The sequence below is a fragment of the Pezoporus occidentalis genome, unplaced genomic scaffold, assembly GCF_034315485.1.
Source record: "Pezoporus occidentalis ecotype Australia unplaced genomic scaffold, CSIRO_AGI_Poc_V1 ctg392, whole genome shotgun sequence".
Taxonomy (NCBI): domain Eukaryota; kingdom Metazoa; phylum Chordata; class Aves; order Psittaciformes; family Psittacidae; genus Pezoporus; species Pezoporus occidentalis.
Window position 1 is genome coordinate 173,340 of NW_026915716.1, and position 18,846 is coordinate 192,185.

General features: G+C 60.7%; 1 protein-coding gene across 3 annotated transcripts in view; it reads right to left on the reverse strand.

Moving 5' to 3' along the window:
- The window catches only part of LRP1 (LDL receptor related protein 1), a 64,759-nt gene extending 46,934 nt beyond the window's left edge, over window positions 1–17,825 (reverse strand). For all 3 annotated transcript variants that reach the window (XR_009967400.1, XM_062632625.1, XM_062632624.1), the window contains exons 1-3: window positions 17,505–17,825; window positions 5,291–5,413; window positions 1,313–1,450 (exon numbers count right to left, since the gene is read on the reverse strand). Coding sequence is in view for 2 of the 3 variants with exons in the window: in XM_062632625.1 (XP_062488609.1) it covers window positions 1,313–1,450; window positions 5,291–5,413; window positions 17,505–17,577 (334 nt within the window). In the remaining variant the exon portion in view is untranslated. The remainder of the gene's footprint in view (window positions 1–1,312; window positions 1,451–5,290; window positions 5,414–17,504) is intronic.
- Window positions 17,826–18,846: the final 1,021 nt, after the last annotated feature.

Genomic DNA, 18,846 nt, shown 5'->3' on the forward strand with positions numbered 1-18,846 from the left:
GCCCTGCCCCTCACATGTGGAACCACTTAAGCAGGCAGGCAGGGGCCAGCTGGGCTGTTTATGAGGTTTATCAGCTCTGGCAGGCCCAGCTCTTCATTTCAGACCCTTATCTCTCAGCTCAAGCATCCCAACACCCCCCCTCCAGAAGTAGCAGGTCTGCAGCGAAGGGGTCCACGGGCAGGTTTGAGGCTCCGATGCCATTTGCACCCCTGTGCAAGGGGGCACCCTGACATCTGCATCCCCGCAGGGAAGGGAGCGGGATGCAGGGCAGGATGCTCCAGCAGCCCAAGCACGATGCGGGGTGACAGCTCATCCCCCCAGGCATGGGGTGGAGGCAGGAGGAAGGAAATGCCTCCCTGGGGCGGCACCGGCTCTACCCCAATGGGTAAGGAGGGGGGGGGACACCACAGCATCCCACAGAAGCACCAGTGAGCGCTGATGTCCCCAGCGTGCCCAAACGTGTGGGCAGCAACGGTCCCGTGATGGGTCCCACCCCATGTAAGTAATGAGAATGATGAGTGAAAGGTTAATTGCGAGCATGGGCACAGCTGCTGCAGCCGCCCCAGGCTCCATCCCAAGCTGGGATGGAGGGAGCCCTTAGGGCAGGGTGTCCCTTACCTGGTTCAGGCTAGGCAGGGCAGGAGCCCCCAGCCCCAGGCAGGGGAAGGGGGGAAAGCGGCTTGCCCAGAGCCCCAGCTCCAGGGGTCAGCTCGGGACACACGCTCCTGAGCGGAGCAGGGATTCAGGGAGGGTTTTCCAACAGGATTAGCAAGTGGGGACAGGCCAGGAGCGGGGACAAAGCTCCTGGAAACCAGGAAACAGCACCAGAGGGGTCTCTGGTATCTGAAGCAGAACCCCAGCCCTGTGAGCTTCTAAAGCCAGGAGACAATGGAGCTATTTAATGGCCTGCAGGCTCAGGAATGATGGGCATTCCACTTGCACATGGCTCTGGCTAATCTGGGATCTGCTACCAGCCAGCCCTGAGCCCTGCAGTGAGGGATCAAGGGGAGCACAGAGCACGGTGGCACCGGCGTGAAGCCGTTCAACACAGCCCGTGTGGGGCTCACCCCATACAGCTCCAAACTGGGTACCACTGGGGACCTCATGACCATAGGGAAAGGAGGGGCAAGGGCTGTATTCCATAGGGAAAGGAGGGGCAAGGGCTGTATTCCATGGGGAAAGGAGGGGCGAGGGTAGTGTTCCATGGGGAAAGGAGGGGTGAGGGCAGTGTTCCATGGGGAAAGGAGGGGCGAGGGCAGTGTTCCATGGGGCAGCCCCTCTCTGCCCATCATCCCCATCCGCAGACACCTACCCCGACAGTGCGGTCCCTCATCGGAGCCGTCGAAGCAGTCGTGGAGCCCGTTGCACAGCTTGCTCATGTGGATGCAGAGCTCCGTGCCCAGGCAGTTGTGCTCATTGGGCTGGCACCGAGACACCTTGCTCTGAGGACCTGGGAGGCAGCAAAGGGGCAGGACGGTCACCAAAGGGAGACCCCAGCAGCCGTGAGGGAGGGTGTGTGTGAGCATCCCCGATGTCCTCTCCCTAGCCCCCTGTTCAACCCTTCTTGCTTTGGATCCCTGCACCCCAGCGCACAAGCAGCACCCACCAAGCAAGGCTCCTTCCAGATAAGGCCACCAGATAAAGCTCGAGTCCCTGCATCCCGAGCTCTCCCTGGAGGAAGCTCATTAAGAGGCATTGGATTTCCCTTTCAAAGCAGGCAGGAAGCTGCTCTCCGGAGTGAACTTTGCCTTTCCATCAGCTTCCCAGCATTGCGCAAAGGGGATGGAGAGCCAGAGCATCCCCGCACCCCCCCTCTGGGGAACGCATTCCCACCCTTGGGAAGGAGCTGGGATGGGGTCCCAGGAGGAAGGTGACCCCAGACCTCAGCAGACTCCTTAGCCCAGCCTCTTGGCTCTGAGCCCCCATCACTCCTGGGGGGCCCTAAGCCCCAGCTCTCACCATAGGCACTGCCTCAGGTGCCAACACACTCATTGCTAAGCTCAGCTTGCAGGGGGCCGCTGAGCACCAGGGCTGTGGGCAGACTTAATCTCCATTATTAGCTAGGAAAAACCACAAAGGGAGCAAGGCTTTTTGTGTTAAGCCGCTCTGAAAAGCAGCACGGCATTGAGACAAACAACAGAATACACCACAAACCCATGCACATCCTGAACGAGCTCCACCAACGCTGCTCTCAGGCTGAGGGTGATGCGCTGATGGAGAGCCCCCGGCTCAGCATCACCGGCACAAGACATGGACCAGACTGCCCTGCAAAGCCCGGCTCCCCTCCATAGGCTCTCTCCATCCCCCTGAACCCCAAACCCAAGGCTTGAGCACACAGCTCCCACTGGAGCCCCCAGCACGCTTCTGCTCAGTCCTGAAGCCCCATTTAGCAGGGACACAGTGGCTCTCTATGCCTTGCCCTCCCATCAGCAGTGCAGAAATAGCTCTCCAAGCTCCCCACGGGGCACCCCGTCCTTGGCAGGGGGAGCACTGAGAAGGGCACCTCACATACCGAGTGCTTTGTCCGTTTTAAGGCAGCTCTGGAGAGCAGCATCACCTTCACCCACGGCTCCGCCGGTGGAGTTTGCCCTAAATAAGCTTAAACTCTCCTTGGAGAGCTTAAACTCTCTCCTTTCATCACACCCAGCTCGCAGGGTCCGGCCCAGCGCTCCGTGTGCCAGCGCATCCTTACCCAGCAGGATCCCTGCCCTGCCAATGGGGGCTCGGGCTCACTCCCTGCGAGCTGCCACTGCTGAGATACCCTGAAGTGCCTTACCCTTAATGCAGCCAGGGGGAAAGGCTGCTGTGAGCACCCAAACACACTCAAACACACCCCAGGATGCTCCCAGTTAGCCAGGCGGGCCGATGGGTTCCACCGGGATAACGGACCCAGAGCTGGGCTCTCCATTGCAACCCCTGCGGATGCGGGTTCCTTCCTTCCCAGCCCCAATGCAGGGCACCCAATAGGTGATTCCAAGGAGTGGGTTTTATTGCTTCAGAGCTTCTGTTTTCCATGGAAAAATTGCAAATTCAGGGTTAATTAAAGAGCTGTCAATAAATGGGCCCAAAGAACGAAGGCACTGAACTAAAGAGCACAGTCCATCAGTCAGAACTGAGCCGCCGTGTCCATTATTCCCCTGCAAAGGGCCTGGATCAAACCACTTATCACAAGCAGGGCCAGATTAATCTGCAAGCCACTTTGTTTGCTTTTGACTGTGTTGGCTCGCTAATAAATGAGCCCATTTATTACATGTGACAAGCTTGTGGTACACCCCAAGGAGCTGGATTAGATGGGGATTTTCAACCGCTCCAAACCACTGGGAAGGAAAAAAGGGGGGAACAAGCAGCAATTCCTCCTCCTGTAAATGCAGCCTGCAGTTGATCTGGCAACAGCCCAAAGAGACACCGATGTAGGGGAGCGTGATGGGGAACGGGACGGTCCCACTGGGGTCACAGGAGGAAGCAAGCAAAGGCTTGGCAGACGATGGGCTCACTGGAGATGCATCCGAACCCAAGCAGCCATTGAGAGCTGCAGGCTTGGGGCGGTGGGACCAGGGATGGGAGATGCTCTTAACCTCAGGATGAAGTGTGGGATGCTGACTCCTCACCAACATCCAAGCCAATGGTGCCAACCCGGCCCAAGGCCATTTCTGAGAGCCCCGCATCTTTGATCTTCAGCAGGATGGAGCCTCTTGTCCAAGGTAGTTTTCCCTCTAGGAAAGCTCCCATCGACTGGGCAAGAACCGGGTGTGAGCCGCAAGCACCAGCTGGGGAAGGGAGCTCTTCCTATGCTCAGTGAACACGCGAGCAAGGCCAGCAAACCCTTCAAAGGATTCCCCAGGGAGGAAAACCTCGCACGTAAGAGACGGTGTTTCAGGAGCCTCTGACACGAGCACATCACTGCGATGGCAACAGCGCTGCCAGGGCGCAAAGGGCTGCGCCAAGCAGCGGGGCGAGAGCTTCGGAAGCAGATTAAACGCAAGCAATCAAAGTCATTCTCTCCCTGCCAAAGAGATAAGGGGGATGAGAGCCTGCTGGGAGCCCCGGTGCCAAGGTGGCGTGAGAACAGCTCGCCTGGCAAGCCCGGAGATAGCGGGCTCCATGCCCTGCCTGTGCTGACAGGTCAGGGCAGGAGCAGGCAGGCAGCAGCCTCCATTCACAGCCCGGCCATGGGAAAGGCACCCGGCTTCATGAGCACCATTGCCGGGGTGCCAATGGGGACAGCCCTGCGGGGCACAGCATCCTTGGGGCTCCCTCTTGGTGCTCCCCAGTAGGAACTGAGGGCAGGTCACGGCCTTGCTCTGCCTGCCCCATCCACAAAGGGGGCTCTGCCTTCACAGAGGAAGAGGGAAAAGCATCCGAGGGCTCCGTTCCCCATTCACCTGTCCGTATGGATGGCTGCACAGGCACGCCATGCGTCAATCAGGACGGGTTTCTTCCAGCCAAGGAAGGCCTCTGAGTCCTCTCGCAGTAATTTTCCAGGGCTGCAGATTGACTGGAGCCAAACAGCCCATCCCAGCCCCCTCATCCCTCCCACGGAGGGGACGGTTGCATCATTTTGCCTCAAGAAATAAATAACCCCAGTGCTGAACCAGAAACTGCTTTAGAGGAGACCTTAATGGCAAGTACAGCGGGAAGCAGGAGTCGGGGAGGACGAGAGGCACAAACCCTGATGCAGTAAAACAAGGCAACAAGGGCAGCACTCCTTCCCTCCTCCATGGCCTTGCTCCAGCCAGAGCAGAGCCCCCATGCAGAACCCCCCCCCCCCAAACATCTCTTGCGCCCCATCCAACCCAGCCCTGTTCCCCATTTGCTTCCAGGGAGACCCGACCGCCCCATCGGAGGTGGGAGCATCCCTGGGGCCGCTGCAGCAGAGCATCCAATGGTAAAGCCAACAGAGCATCCTCATCCAAACACATCCAGGGACCGCAGTGTGGCTTTGCCCAGGACTCCCATAGATTTCCCTCCTTCTCCTCCATCACCAGAGGCTTGAGGAAGGGATGCAGCCACTGCCCCGTCCTCCACCTTCCTCATGTCCGTCGGTTGGGATGGATCCACCCCCAATAACCCAGCGCTACCCCACTCCCAGGAGGCTGTCCTGTGATGACGGATCACAGCCCCACAAGGATAAAGGGAGGACAGAGAGATGGATGAGTGGTACCCACCCCCAGCAAGGGGAGAAGCAGGAGCGGAGGTAGAGCGGTTGATGCCGCCTGGAAGAAGCGTGCAAGGAGGGGATGGGTGAAGCAAACCCAAAGGAACACGATGAGGAAAGGAAAGGCATACATACATATATCGGGTGATTCATCCGAGCCATCCGGACAATCCTTTTCCCCGTCACAGCGCCAGCCCTTAGATATGCACGTTATCTGATCTTTGCATGCAAACTGTTTAGGGCTACATGTCTTCGGTGCTGGATGAGGAAAGAAAGAATGAGAAGAGAGAAGATCAGTTCCTTCCCAAGGACAAGTTGTTTAGAAAAGAAAAAACCCCACAAACATCGAAATTAAAGGCTAAAGATGGCTTTTGGGTTGAGTCCTTCCTAACGGCTCAGCAAAAGCTGGAGCCTGGCATCAGCTCCATCAAGCTTGCCCCTAAGGAAAGGAGAGAATTGAAAGCGGAGCATTAATTACACTGCGAGAAAACAGGAACCGGGGTCCACGATGCGCTACCCGATTTTAAAGCTCATTTAACTGGGATGAATTAGCTCCCGGGAGCCAAGGGAGGGTTGTTTTCTATGCTAGGCAGGGGAAAAAAAGGGGGAAAGCATCAGAAAACCCAAATGAGAGCAAATTAAAAAGTCCCATTTTTAAAGGATGCAAACGGCACCAGCAGCGGGATGGGGGTTCCATCCATCCTTAACACGCATGGACACGTGGGCACTGTGGCTGGAATGGTGCTGCCAAGGGAGGGATGGTGACCCCGGCACCGTGGTCCTGCCACATGCAGGAATACACCAAAGCCAGAGCAGAAACCAGCAGGAAAACCTAAAGCACAGGGAGCAAAACAGGCCTGATCCCTGCGGATGGGAGCAGGGCTGGGAAGAGTCCCAGCGCCCGCATCCCATTGACAGAAGTGGTACCTCAAGGGAGCTGCAACGAGGGCAGGAAAGGCAGGAATCCTTGGAAAGCCAACAGAAAGCAACCATGGAGGTTTGTGGAAAGCAAAGGCAAACACACACAATTCCCTAAGCAGTTATCTTGTGCCATCCCTGTCTCCTGCTAAACTCCCTGCACTGAGGATCCATACGGAAAGAGGGGCTCTGCATGGGCCTCTCTGCAGCATTCCACGACCCTCAGCTTCCCGACAGGCAGAGAAGGTGCCACGATCCCTCTCCAGCTCCTGCCACGGGAAGGAAATGCTGCAGCCAGGTCTGGGCAGCTTCTGTCCTGTCTGCAATAGGGATGCTGCTGAGGATGGGTAAAGCCTGGTCCCCACAACAAATCCCAGCTCCTAAAGGGTGGGAGGATGCTCTCCCCCCCCCCCACCCCGTGGAACAACACCGACTCTTGCTCAGCCCTGCCCCAGGGCTTTGTTTGGTGTCCCTGGGTTTGATTGAAGGGTACCACCTCCCACAGCCCTCGCTTCCCTTCTGTCTCCCGAGCATCCGCAGCGCTGGAGCTGCTGCTTTGCGGGGAAGGCTCCACACCACGACAGGGAGCTCAGCGCCAGCAAGATGGAGACTGGCCCTATCAAAATGGATGAAACAGCCCCGCTTAGGAGCAGATGCCTCCAACACCCCCCCCACAACTCTTCTTTAGCATGACTTGGAGACCAAACCTGTCCCCATCCTCCCACAGCAGGAGCCTGGGGACCAGCTCGGCTCCGCCGCCTCCTCTTCCCGGAGGAGCTCATCTCCCGCCTCCATCTCCCAGCCACAAGCGCACCAAACGCGAGGCTCCTTAAGGAAACCACAGCAAAGAACCAGCCCCGCTGTGGATTTCCTGCCCCCCCATCCCCTTCATCCTCCCAGGTCTGCAGCAGCCCCAAAGTGACCCACGGCAGCCGCAAGCGCACCACCGACTGCAGCCAGGAACCAGCGGCATCCATCGTCTGCCCCGCAATGAGCTCAGTCCCCAGCCTCTCAGCACCTCCTGCCCCCCCAGAGGGAGAGGGCAGACCCATAGGAAGAGGGCAAGTGGTCCCCAGCCTGCTGGGGAGGTGAAAGCACAACCAGGATCTTGTCTTGCACTGGAGACACCAGTCCTGGAGCAGAGATGCTCACAAGCAGGGAAGATTGGTCCCTCTGGCAGGTTAAAGCCATTCCCCCTTGCCCTGTCCTACATCCCTTGTCCAAAGCCCCTCTCCAGGTTTCTTGTAGCCCCTTTAGGCCCTGAGAGCTGCCCTAAGGTCTCCCCAGGGTGCTCGGGGGGGTTCTGGGCTCAAGCACACACCGAAGCCGGGTCATGGTAACCCCTATGTACCAGCACCTACACCTTGCGCAGCAGCCCCATCTCCATGGATGCCCTTGGAGCAGAGCAGAGCAGAGCACGTTCTCCTGTGCTGGCAGCAGCTCCCCCCCCAACAGGAGCAGTGTGGGACCTTCTCCAAGCACTGCAGCTCTGTGAGGCCGCACATCACAGCTTTCCTTAGGGAAAACCACCCCGGAGGGCAATACCCTGCTCCTGACGGGCTGACACCGCAACGCCGCCGAACCCAAACCCAGCTCAAACCCCCTCCACCATTCCCAAACACCACAATGGCCTCAGCCAAGGCCTTGGGTTTCCTATTGCTGCCATGGCTGCGTGCACGGGGAAGGATGGAGATCGCATCCCCTTGGCTCCTTGGCAACCCAGCGCGCTTTCCATCCTTGTCCTTGCACAGCATGTACCCAAGCGCGTTAAATGGCCCCAGGGTAAGCGTGGGGATGGCCTGGGGGCCAGGTGGGCAATCGGAGAAGGTGCCTCTTTAATGCATCCCTCACACGGAGCCAAATCTGCTTCCCAAAGCCGGGCACCAGCAGCAGCGGCAGCGGAGCACGGAGCGGAGAATAAAGGTGCCTTCATGCAGCGCACAATGGCCAGCTCAGAGCGGGGCCGCGGCAGCTGCAGGAGCCATCACACGTCCCTCGATGGCAGCCAGAGCAGAGATCCCTGCTTAAAAGTCATTCAAAGGGGGAAGAAGGGGGAAAACCATCCTTAAAAAACGGCTATTTGGGTCCAAGAAAGGGGATCCTTCCTTCTTCATCCCGCAGGATGGGGACCGAGCATCCCGCCAGCCGCGGGCGGAGGGATGGGGAAAAAAGGGGCTGCTCAACACAACAGAACCCATTGCACCGTGCCCAAAGCAAGAGCGGAACAACCCCATTTCAGCAGCCCGCGGCAGGAGGCTGCTGAGCGGGGTCTCCACCTCGAAGCTCCCTTCGGGACGGCACGGAAACCTCGATGAACTGGAAGCAAAGGCCCCGAGCACGAAGCAGCTCCTTCCCCGGCCCCGGCCGTTCCTCTTCAGCCCAGCTCCTCCTCCCCTCCGCAGGAGGAGGTGGCCAGCAAAGGAAACAGCCTGGCCATAAATAGGGGCTGGAATGAGGGTGATTTGCAAACCAGATGTTCTGGAGCAATGGGGAGGGGGGAAAGAAGGACGAAAGCACGAGAGGGAGCAAAATAAATCCACTCCACATTCCTCCCAGGTCTCCGTTCCCTGCTTCCCGCTCCTTTCCATGCTCCCACACCCCATCCAAAGCACACACCTCCTGCGCCCTGCATCCAGAGCTGGGAGCCGCCATCCCACATCCCACCCGGTGCGATGGACCCGGACTGGTACCCGCAGCATCACCAAGCAGCACGCAGCTCCCAGCGCCGCTATGGTCTGATCTCATCTGCTCCCATGTGGGCCGCTTTGGGCTGATTTCTGGCCTTTCTCCAGGGAAATGACCCCACCAGCCAGCTGAACATCACACCCTCTTCACTGTCCCTCCCTATGGACTCAGCCCTCAAGACATCACTTGGTCAGTGCTGTAGCACCCAGTGAACCAAACACGAAGCTCAGAGTCACCCTTTCATCCTTCTCCCCCGCATCACCCACCCTTGGGCCTTGAATGGCAGGGATAAACCCCACCATTGGCTCCTTTTCCATGCTTTTCACTCCCGATTTCCCGGAGTTTCTCCAGGAAAGGATAAAGCAGGAGGCACTCGCAGCCCTCGGCTCTTCCCTGCTCCAGGGGCTTGGTGCAGAAGCCATGAGGCCGATGCTAAAATCCCAAATCCCTGCAGGCTTCCAGCTCTGGCTTCAAGACAGGGTAACAGAAACACTCCAACCAACCAACCCCAAAGCCCAAGGCCCATTTTTCCAATGGGAAAGGCGAGCAGAAGGCTGCCTCGCTCCATTCCAGCCAGCATCTCCGAACAGGGCAGATGCATTTTTGCAATTCCTCCACCCGGCCCCTTCCAACGGGCAGATTCAAACCAGATCCACGGCTCCATCCCAGCGCCGCTTCCACCAATGACGCTGCTGTGCGCTCCCGGCCATTCCCGACGGAGAAGCCGCAGGTATGCGCGGAGGGGCCCGTCCAATTGCTAAGTAAATATTGACTTTCAAATGCATTCCCCCCCCCCTTTTCCTTTCAGTTCTTCTCCTACTGCATCGAAATCCTGCGGGATCAACCTTCATAAACACAAAAAGGAGCCAATTTGGGGAGGAAGAGCGGCATTCCAGCGGCAGCACAGCGCTGACCCTCGGCAAGGCTCCGGCTGGAGAACGCGGCTCCTTTGCTGATGATGCTAGGCACGAGTTCTTCCCTGTGAGGATGCTGGGACACTGGAATGGGTTGAATGGAGAAGCTGCCCCATCCCTGGCAGCGCTGAGGTTGGATGGGGCTTGGAGCAAAGCTGCCCTAGTGGAAGGTGTCCCTGCCTGTGGCAGGGGATGGGAACTGGATGGGCTTTAAGGTCCCTTCATCCCAAACCATTCCATGATTTCTCCTGACTGCAGGATCTGCCATTGCTGCTTCCCAAACTCAGACAAAAGAGGGAAGGGGGGGGGGAGATGAAGGACCATGGATGGGAGAACATTGCCCCTAAGGGCAGATGGAAGATGGAGGCTGCCCCAGGAGCATCCAGGAGGAAGGGGAATAACATCACATTGTGGCTCCCAAGGGCTGCTTTCATCCCACAGCCCCACCAGCACCTGACTCCAAACAGATCCAGGGGGGAAGACGATGGAAACGGGAGCATGGATCAGGAAATGTGGATGCGATGGGAGGAGGAATTCCCCCCCATCCCCTTCCCTCCTGATCCCCAGATGAGATGCATTAAAAACAAGGGGGGGGGAAGAGAGAAATCATTTGCATCTTAAACCAAATTCAGAATCCCCCTCATCCCCCTCCTGCTCCAGCCCCACAGAGGGGTCCATGGAAGAATGAGCTGGAAAATGGCAGGAGATGGAACCAGATGAAACGAATCCAGTAACAGAGCTTGGTAACACACAACGTGCTGGGGAGGGAGGGAGGGCAGAAGGGGCCGGCTCCAGCCACGCACTGGAGGGTGTTTGGAGGCAGATCCGTGCCCGTTTGCTTCCTTTCTCTTTTTTTTTTTTGCAGCTTATCTGCAATTTAAATGAAAAAGGAGGGGATAAAAGAAAAGGGAAGAAAAAGGCGTTTGCAGCCAAGAGAAAGGGGCTTTGGATGGGCTGCAGCCGCCCTGGCCAGCAGCCACCCAAGCCAAGGGGATGCTCCGGTTCCATCCCCACTCAGTCACCCCATCAGGGCTGATCCAGACCGGGGGGTTGGGGGGACACACGGGACGGGTTCCCCTCTACCTGCTTTATTCCCTTGGTTTATTGTAGGGATGCTGAGTGGGATGTTTCTACCCTGGGCAGTTGGGAACCCAAACAGACGAGAGCGTTCTGCACTGGAGGCAGTTATTTATGGCTTGTGGCTAAAGCTGATAACGCTTCCTGCAGAGACCTGCCTGCACGGTGCAATAAAGCAATTGCACATTATAGATTAATAGGCATTTCATCTGGGCAGCTGAAATCAAGGGGCAGAACGCTGCTGCTGGAGCTCAGCAGAGCAGCCCAGGGCTCCACGCAGCCTCTGGGGCTTTGCTGGGGGCAGGAGGGTGCTGGTGCTTCCCCCTGCCCGGGCCGGGCAGCAGCTCGCCAAGGCTTTCAAAGGGCTGGAGCCAGGCCAAACCCATTGGCCTTAATTCATCAGTCAACTCAATTTCGCTGGCCTCGCAAATAAGGACTTTGTCTGAGATGGGGAAACGGAGCAGAGCAGCTATTGTGGCCCCGGGAGCGGGCAGAAAGGGCCCTTTGAGAGGACACTCTGCCGGAATAAAAGTCACTTTCATCCCAGAATAATTAGCATGCTCTGAGTACACTAATTATTCCGGCATAAAGGGACTCTTATTCCCGAGCAGCGCAGGGAGATGCTCTGGATTCTGGTCCACCTGCACGTGTGAACGCGGCTTCAGATTGTGATGAGGATGTGGAGATGCAGCTCCATCTCCAGCCACCTACGTGGGGAGCATCCCCCAGTGCTGGGGAGGACACAGAGCCACCACCATCTCCTGCTGCTTCAAGGTCTCCCCATGACAAAACAGTGCTGCGGTCCACACAGGGCTTCTGGCCATCACCAGCTCCCATCCTGGTCCCCAGAAGCAAACCTGACCATCCCTGCCATGGCATGGCAAAATGTCCCATCTAAGGGGTACAGATGCTTACAGAGGAATCCGTATGGATGTGTCTGTGCAGATGCTGCATCCCAGATGCTACCCTACCCCTCAGCATCTCCATCAGTGATGAAGCGCTCGCCTGCAGCAGCCTGGATGCTCTAAGGTGGTTCCTGTGGGTGAAGGATCCTGGTTTGGCTGGTTTGACCTTCTGCAAGGTGCAGAAGAAGCAGCTTTAAGATTTTATATATAGATACATATAGATATATAATTATATATAGTTATATAGATACATATGGCCTGGGTGGGTTTTGAGGGACGATGGCACTGGAGCAGCTGCGGAGGAGAAGAGCAAGCTGGTGAGTAAGCACAACGCTGGGCTCCAAATCCACTCTTCCGCAGGGAAAACACGCTCCAGGCCGCAAGAGGAGACGCTGAGTGAACCCATCTGGAAGGGCCAGGGGCTGCGGCAGGAAGCGAGGCACCGACCCAGGGATGCTGCTCCGGCTTGGGGCCAAGGGCCCTGCCAGGAGCAGGCAGGGGACAGGGGATGGGTGCCACGGTGTGGCTGTTTCAGCTGACTTTTAGGGCAGGGGGAGAACGTTTCCGACCTCGGAAGTGAGGTGGGAAGCACCAAGTGGCAAAGGCAAAGGCCAAGTGACCCCGCAGTGATTGCCCCCGTGCCCCACAGCATCCTCCCCGGCCGCCGGAGCGGGAAGTATTAAACCCAAGTGCTTCCTTTTCCAAACAATACAAAGGCACCGGGAAACGCACTGGGACCAAACCCTTCCCAGCCTTCTCCCAGCTTCTCTCCCCACACTGGGCTGCGCACAGGGATGGGGTCCAGCACCCCAGGGAGGATGGGACCACCGCAAGCACCGCACCTGGGGATGCTGCAGCCCCTCCTGTGTTGTGCATCATCAGCTGGAGCTGCTTTCCCAGCCACAAACCGGACAGGGATGGATGAAGAGCATCAATGTTGGCAGCTGGGGACGGGGAACACAAGGCACACGCTGGACCCCCACTATTAGCAAGCCAGTGTGGTGCCTGTAAAGCACAGAGGGGCAGGGGACGGTCACGGCTCGAGCATCTGCATTAACGCTGATCTCAAAGGTCTTTTCCAACCTGGTTCACGCTATGATTCTACGATCCCTTTAGGCCCCGCCATTCAAATTCCAAGCACAGCACCAACAGAAGGGCGCATCCCCAGGATGCCGGCGCTTTGTGCCGCTGCAGCACCAAGAGGCAGAGCAAGGGGGACCCCGGCAGGGACTCAGCCCCCACAGAACCCCATGCAGCATCGCAGGGCACCGGCGCAGGGAGACGCTCGCCTCTCCATCAGCTACAAAGAGCCGCTGCGTGAATGCAGGGCCGGCTGCAGAACAAAGAGCTGCACCGTACGAAGTAAATGGAGGAGGCTGATGCGTTCCAAAGCAGATTCCCCCAACCCATTTGCCCGGCAGCAAACACAAAACCCGGGCACCCCCAGCGAGGCCACGGCAGGGGAGCAGCGGCGCCGGTGCCAGGCTCAAATCCTCCTCCTCGGCTACGGTGGCCAAGGGATGGACACCAGCGCCAAGCCTAAAGCAGCAGTGAACCCCCCTCGCCCCCATTAGTTACCAAGCAAACCACGCTCGTGGTCACCTTCCCATCAGCAGCTCACCAGGACGCGAGGGTCAGCGCCACGGTGTCCTTTGGAGAAAGAGCATCTTGCAAGAGTTCCATTGAAGATGCAACTTCCAACTCAATCAGACCCCCCCCCAAAGCATCGGCAGTTCCCACCGATGCCTCAGGCCACATGCTTTGGACACTGCAGGTGAGCCGAGGCTGCTCTTCCCATCCCTCCCCTCCGGTGGCACCGTGAGCAGGGTCCCACCGGAGGAGCTGCCTGCAGGGTCATCATCCAACATCCCAGTTGCCAACCCCACAAGCCCTTTTGCTCCACGCAGTGCTGAGACCGTCTGGGATCCTGCAGAGCATCTGCATGACTGCAGCTCCAGGCTGCTCCGTTCCCCTGGCTAAGAAAGGACATGGGGAGTCTATATTTAGCCTCAGAAATGGCTGGAGCGTGTTGGGGAAAGCAACCTCACACAACAGAATAACAACCAGCAAACCAGTCCTCGCGGCCCACCCAGTACTTTTCCTCCTTAAAATAAGAAGCAGAGAGTGAAGCAAACAAGGAGCTGGAGCCAAACGAGAAAACACGGAGAGCGTTTGCTGCCGGCCAAGGGACGTCGAATGGAAAGGACGGGGACGTCAACAGCAAATCCTGGTCTGTAAATAGCTTGAGTCTGGCTCGCAACGGGGAGGGAAAGGCATCCCCTCGACAAGCCTTGAGGATGGAGCCGCCGCACTGACCGGGAGAGGCGGCCGTGGGTCAGCTGGGGCCGTGCCAGGGTGCACGGAGCAAGGGGTCGATGTGTGGGGCTGGCACGAGGAAGGAGCTCGCTGTGCATCTGGGAACTGAAACCGTGGCAGGGCCTGGAAGAGGAACCTCCGGCCCCAATCCCACCCGCGCGCTGATGGTGCTGAGTCAGCAGGAGCGCGGCACAGCCCGGCCCAGCCTGTGGCTCAGCCCTGACCGCACACCCCACGCTGTCCTGCGGCCTCAGAACCCCCCCTCCATGCGCTCCCTCCCAGGCCAAAGGGCTCTTGCAGAGGCACGTGCTCCCTGCACCGCTTGGAGGGGCTGAGCAGCACCCAGGCCCCTGCTGAATGGCCCCCCCCATAGCGAGCACGGCATCCCAAAGGCAGAGCCAAAACCACGGCGATTTTGGGCTCAGCTGCCCCTGCCTCCTGTATACAGGGCAGCGAAACTCCCCCACTGTGGGCAGCCATCCCTGTGGGAAGGCGTCTGGGGCAGGGAACAGCGGGAGCACACAGCAGAAAGCCGGCACAGAGCCCTGCATCCCTCTAGGAATCGCAGTGATGCTCCTGGTGAGGGCAAAGGGCTCCTCACCCTGCCCCATCCTCAGCCACCCTCTCCAGTGGAGGATAATGCCCACAGCAAACACCAGGAGGTGACCAGGATGCTGCTGCAGCCGGGTGCCCCCCACAGCATCCCGGATGGGGAAGAAGAGGGGCTGAGCTCAACCTGCCCATGACAGAGAGAGGATGGGGTTTTCCCTCCCACCTCGAAGCTGACACGAGGCTGTTCCTGGGGTCCCCACCTCGCAGTTGGGTTACGCAGCTTTTCCCTTCACTTGTTCCTGCTTTTCCTCTCCTACAAGGAGATGGGAACGCTGCGTGCAGCAGAACGGAGCCGGTCCAGCAGGCAGGTAACCGGCACCGGGCATCTCACACAGGCTCATGGTGAGGAGGAACCGGAATCAGATCCTTTGGAAGAGGCTCCGGGGAGCCAGGATTAGGGAGGACCAGGGTGGGTTTTGCTCCACATCAGCCCTGTGGCTCCTCAACACCAGAGAAGCAGCATCACGAGCTGGAGGGCTTCAGCAGCCCCCGCTCCTGAGGAGCACATGGAACCACATGGAGAGGACATGAGGAGACACCACAAGACAAGGGGGCCGTGTGCCACAGCTGCTCCCACCTCCACACCACCCACCACGGCTTCGGAAGCAGCAGGAAGGCAGAAAGCAACGCCTCGGTTTCACCCCAAAACCAGCACCGCTGCCAGGGATGCTCCAGCACTGCCCCATCCATCAGCACACACCACGGGGCAGGGAACCCACGGGACAGGGGCAGCATCCACAGCACAGCATCTCCCATGCAGGAGCGAGCCCCAGGATGCTCCACACAGGGTCAGTGGGGACCCTCCTGTCCCCACCATTGCACTGGAAGTGCTGCACCGAAGCACCGCAGCCCTTGACCACAGGTACTGCCAAGCCAGGAGTGGGGCAAGCCCTGCCTGCCCTCACCCGCGGCCCCATGGCTGCGTGGGGCAGCTCCGTGCCACTGGAAAGCAGGACCATAGCTCTGGTAGACAGGAGCCGTGCACCGGTGCCCTTTGTCCCACTGGAACAGATTCTCCCCTATCCCCCAGGCTGGACTTTGCCTCCTGTAGCCAAAGCCAGGATCAACTGAACAGGTCCAGAGCAGCAAACAGGGGCAGTGTTTGTCTCTAGGCAAGGATGGGGACTCTGCACCCCACGGCCCGCAGCATCGGGGCAGCACCGGCTCCATCATAGCTCCCAGCTTGCCCCTGGCCTGAAGCAGGAGATCAGAGCCCAGCCAGGACCACTGGAGCCAAGGTGCCACCCTCTGTACCCCTGCCAGCTTCAAGAGCCCCTCTGCAGCCTCCTGCAGCTCCATCCCCAGCTCTCCAAGGAGCCCTCACCCTGCTGGGCTGCCCCACGGAGCGAACAGCACCTCGACCCCAAGGCCACCCCCCTGGCGCTGGGAGGGAAGGGTGGCTCTGCATTGGATTTCACCCCACTCCAGCTCCTGGGGTGGAGAAGGGGCCAGAGGAACTTCCTTCCCGCACATCATCCTTCCGCAGCCTGTTTCCAAAGGCAACGCAGCTTATGCAACGAGCGATGCCCGTCCCTCCCGCCCCCATGGACTTGGGAATCTGCCGGCAGCTCCCAGCCACCATCCAGTGGGGATGAGGCCTATGGCCATGGGGATCCTGGGGAGAGGGCTGGGAGCAGGGCAGCAGCAGCTCAGTGCTTCACCATCCTCATCCCCATGGGGTCAATCAACCTCTGCTCCCTGCAAGGGGCACCAGTGAAGCACCCGGACCTCCAGTGGGGCGAGGAGGGATGGCAACCGCAGGCTCCAGCCTCCCGCAGCCCCAGACAGTAATGTGGGGAAGGGATGTGGCGTTCACCCAAGCCTCCTCCTCCTCTTCCTCCATCCCGCTGACCTGGGCACAGGTCAAACGCTGCCACCACACCAAACACCAGCAGCTTCCCTCCAAGGTGTGCGAAGAAAGGGCACAGAAAACCCGTTCCCCCCCCCCCCCAAAATAACCCTCACACCAACCAACTGCTCCAGTCCCCTGCCAGGGCCACCCTGAGGGAAGCCATAAGCGGAAAGTGCCAGCTCAGAGCCCCCATCCCTCTGCTTTGGAAGGGAAAAGCAGACTCCAGCCCCGTGGCTTGAGGCGTCGCAGGAACTTCTCCATGGCCGGTTCCCGGCGCGTTCGGCTGCCAGCTCCCAAACGCGCTCCGGCTGCCAAGAGCGGCCCCTCATCCGCTCCGAACCCTCGGCCATGGAGCTGACGAGCTCCTCCAAGTATTTACTGAATAGATCAATAAGCGCCGGGAACGCGGGACGTGCGCAGCCTGGAAAGAAAGCGGCTGGCGGGGGGCCGGCCCGGGCCGACGGACGGGGGGGGACAGCCCCAGCGCTGGGTAAACATTTATCCCAGTGCCACCGCGCTGGCCACGGCCGAGCCCCGCAGCCCCGGCTGCGGCAGGAGAAGCGGCCCCAGTTATGCAAGGAGCGTGGGGCGAGGCCAGGCTGCCCCGGGGAGCTGGGGGGGAGCCCCGCGTTAAGGGGACCCCCGCGTTAAGGGGACGCCGAGTTCCAACTTTCCTGCTTGGATGGAGGGGGGGGGGGGGAAACTTTGGGTTCCCCACGAAAAGGGGGCGTCGGGCGGGTGGAACCCCCCGGAACGGGTGGGAGCGGCCGGAGGGGGCCTGGGGGGCGCGGGGAAGGGCGGCCCGTCCCGGTGCCCCCCCCCCGGCCCCACCGCCCGGTGCCCTCCGCGGCTCAGCGGGGCCGTGCAGCGCCCGCTCTGCTTTGTCACGGCGGAGCCCCCCGACCCGAGCGCCGCGGCCCCGCCGGCTCCCGGCCCCGCGCCCCCGACAGCGGCCGCGGGGCCGCGCAGCTGCGGCGCTCCGGGTCCGTGTCCGTGTGTGTGTCCCCCCCGCCCCGTCTCCAACCACCAGGAGCCCCGCTCCCCAGCGCGGGGCCCGGGCCCGCACTCACCTTCGAGGGCGCGGGCGGCGGGCGCGGCCAGCAGGGCCAGCAGGCACCCGGCGAGGGGCAGCAGCGGCCCCATTGCCGGCGGCTCGGCGGCGGCTCGGCGGCTCCTCACGCCGTGCTGCCCGCGGGGCGGCGCGTCCCGGGCCCGCGCACCGACATCCGCGGAGGGAGGGGGCGCGGGGCGGGGGCGGGCGGGGGAGGGACGGGACGGGACGGGGCGGGCCGGGATGGGATGGGACGGGGCGGGGGGAACCTCGGCACCCTCCGGACCCTCCGGGCTGGGCGGCGGCGGCGGCGGCGGCGGCGGAGGAGGAGGAGGAGGAGGAGGAGGGAGGGGGGCGAGGGGAGGGAAAGGGAAAGGGGGGGGGTGCGGAGGGGAGGGATGGATGGATGGATGGATGGATGGATGGAGGGCGCGCGCCGCCGCCGCTCCCGCCTGACGTCACCGTGCGCGCGCCGCCGCCGCCGTGCGCGCTCCCGTTGGGGAGCGCGGAGGGGAAGCAGGGGCGGGAGTGGGGGGGGGAAGAGTGAGGGGGGTCCTACGCGGCGGTGCGCATGCGTAACGGGGACCGGGATTGTGTCGTCGTCGTCGTCGTCACCTCCCGTCCCGTCCCGTCCCCCCCCCCGTTGCGGGCAGGAGCACGGCCCGGTGCGGGCTCGGTACAAGCGCGGTGCGGTGCGGGCGGGCGCTGCCGCTGCGGTACCCACGCGTGGTGCCCGGGCCCGGAGCGTTCGGGGCGGAGGCGCCGCTGCGGAGCAAGCACAGGACGGAGAACAAACGGTGCCCGCGACGGGGGAGCCTCGGCCCCGCTTCCCCCGCGCCCACCGGGCAGCCCCGGGGGAGCCTGTGCACGGGGTCGTCCGTGCGAGCCCCCCCCCCCCCCACATCCCTTCCCCTCGGTGGGTCCCCGTGGGCCGGCTCCGTTTTGTCACCCCAGAGACCCCCTCATCACCACGGGTATGATGTCAGAGCCGGAGCCGTGACGTCAGAGCCGGAGCCGTGACATCATTCATCTGTCACAGCATCCCGCCTGCACGGGGCTGAGGCCGGGTGCTGAAGGGGGGGGGGGGGGTGTTGCAATCTGTACCAGCCCCCCCCCCCGAGTGATGTCACTTGTTAAAACAATGACGTCACTCGCCCACCCCACCCCACCCCGGTGAGGCAGCAGCGCTGGCAGAAGCTGCTGCACCAGATGTTTGGGAGGAAGATCCAGATGTTCTGGGAAGCCTCCCCTGCAAAAGGGCTGGGGGGGGGGGGGAATGTCCCGGGGGCGGCGGCGGAGGAGGGCGGGGGGGAGCCGAAGGGCTGCTCGGTCCCGTCCCCGCACGGGGCCCCCCGGAGGTT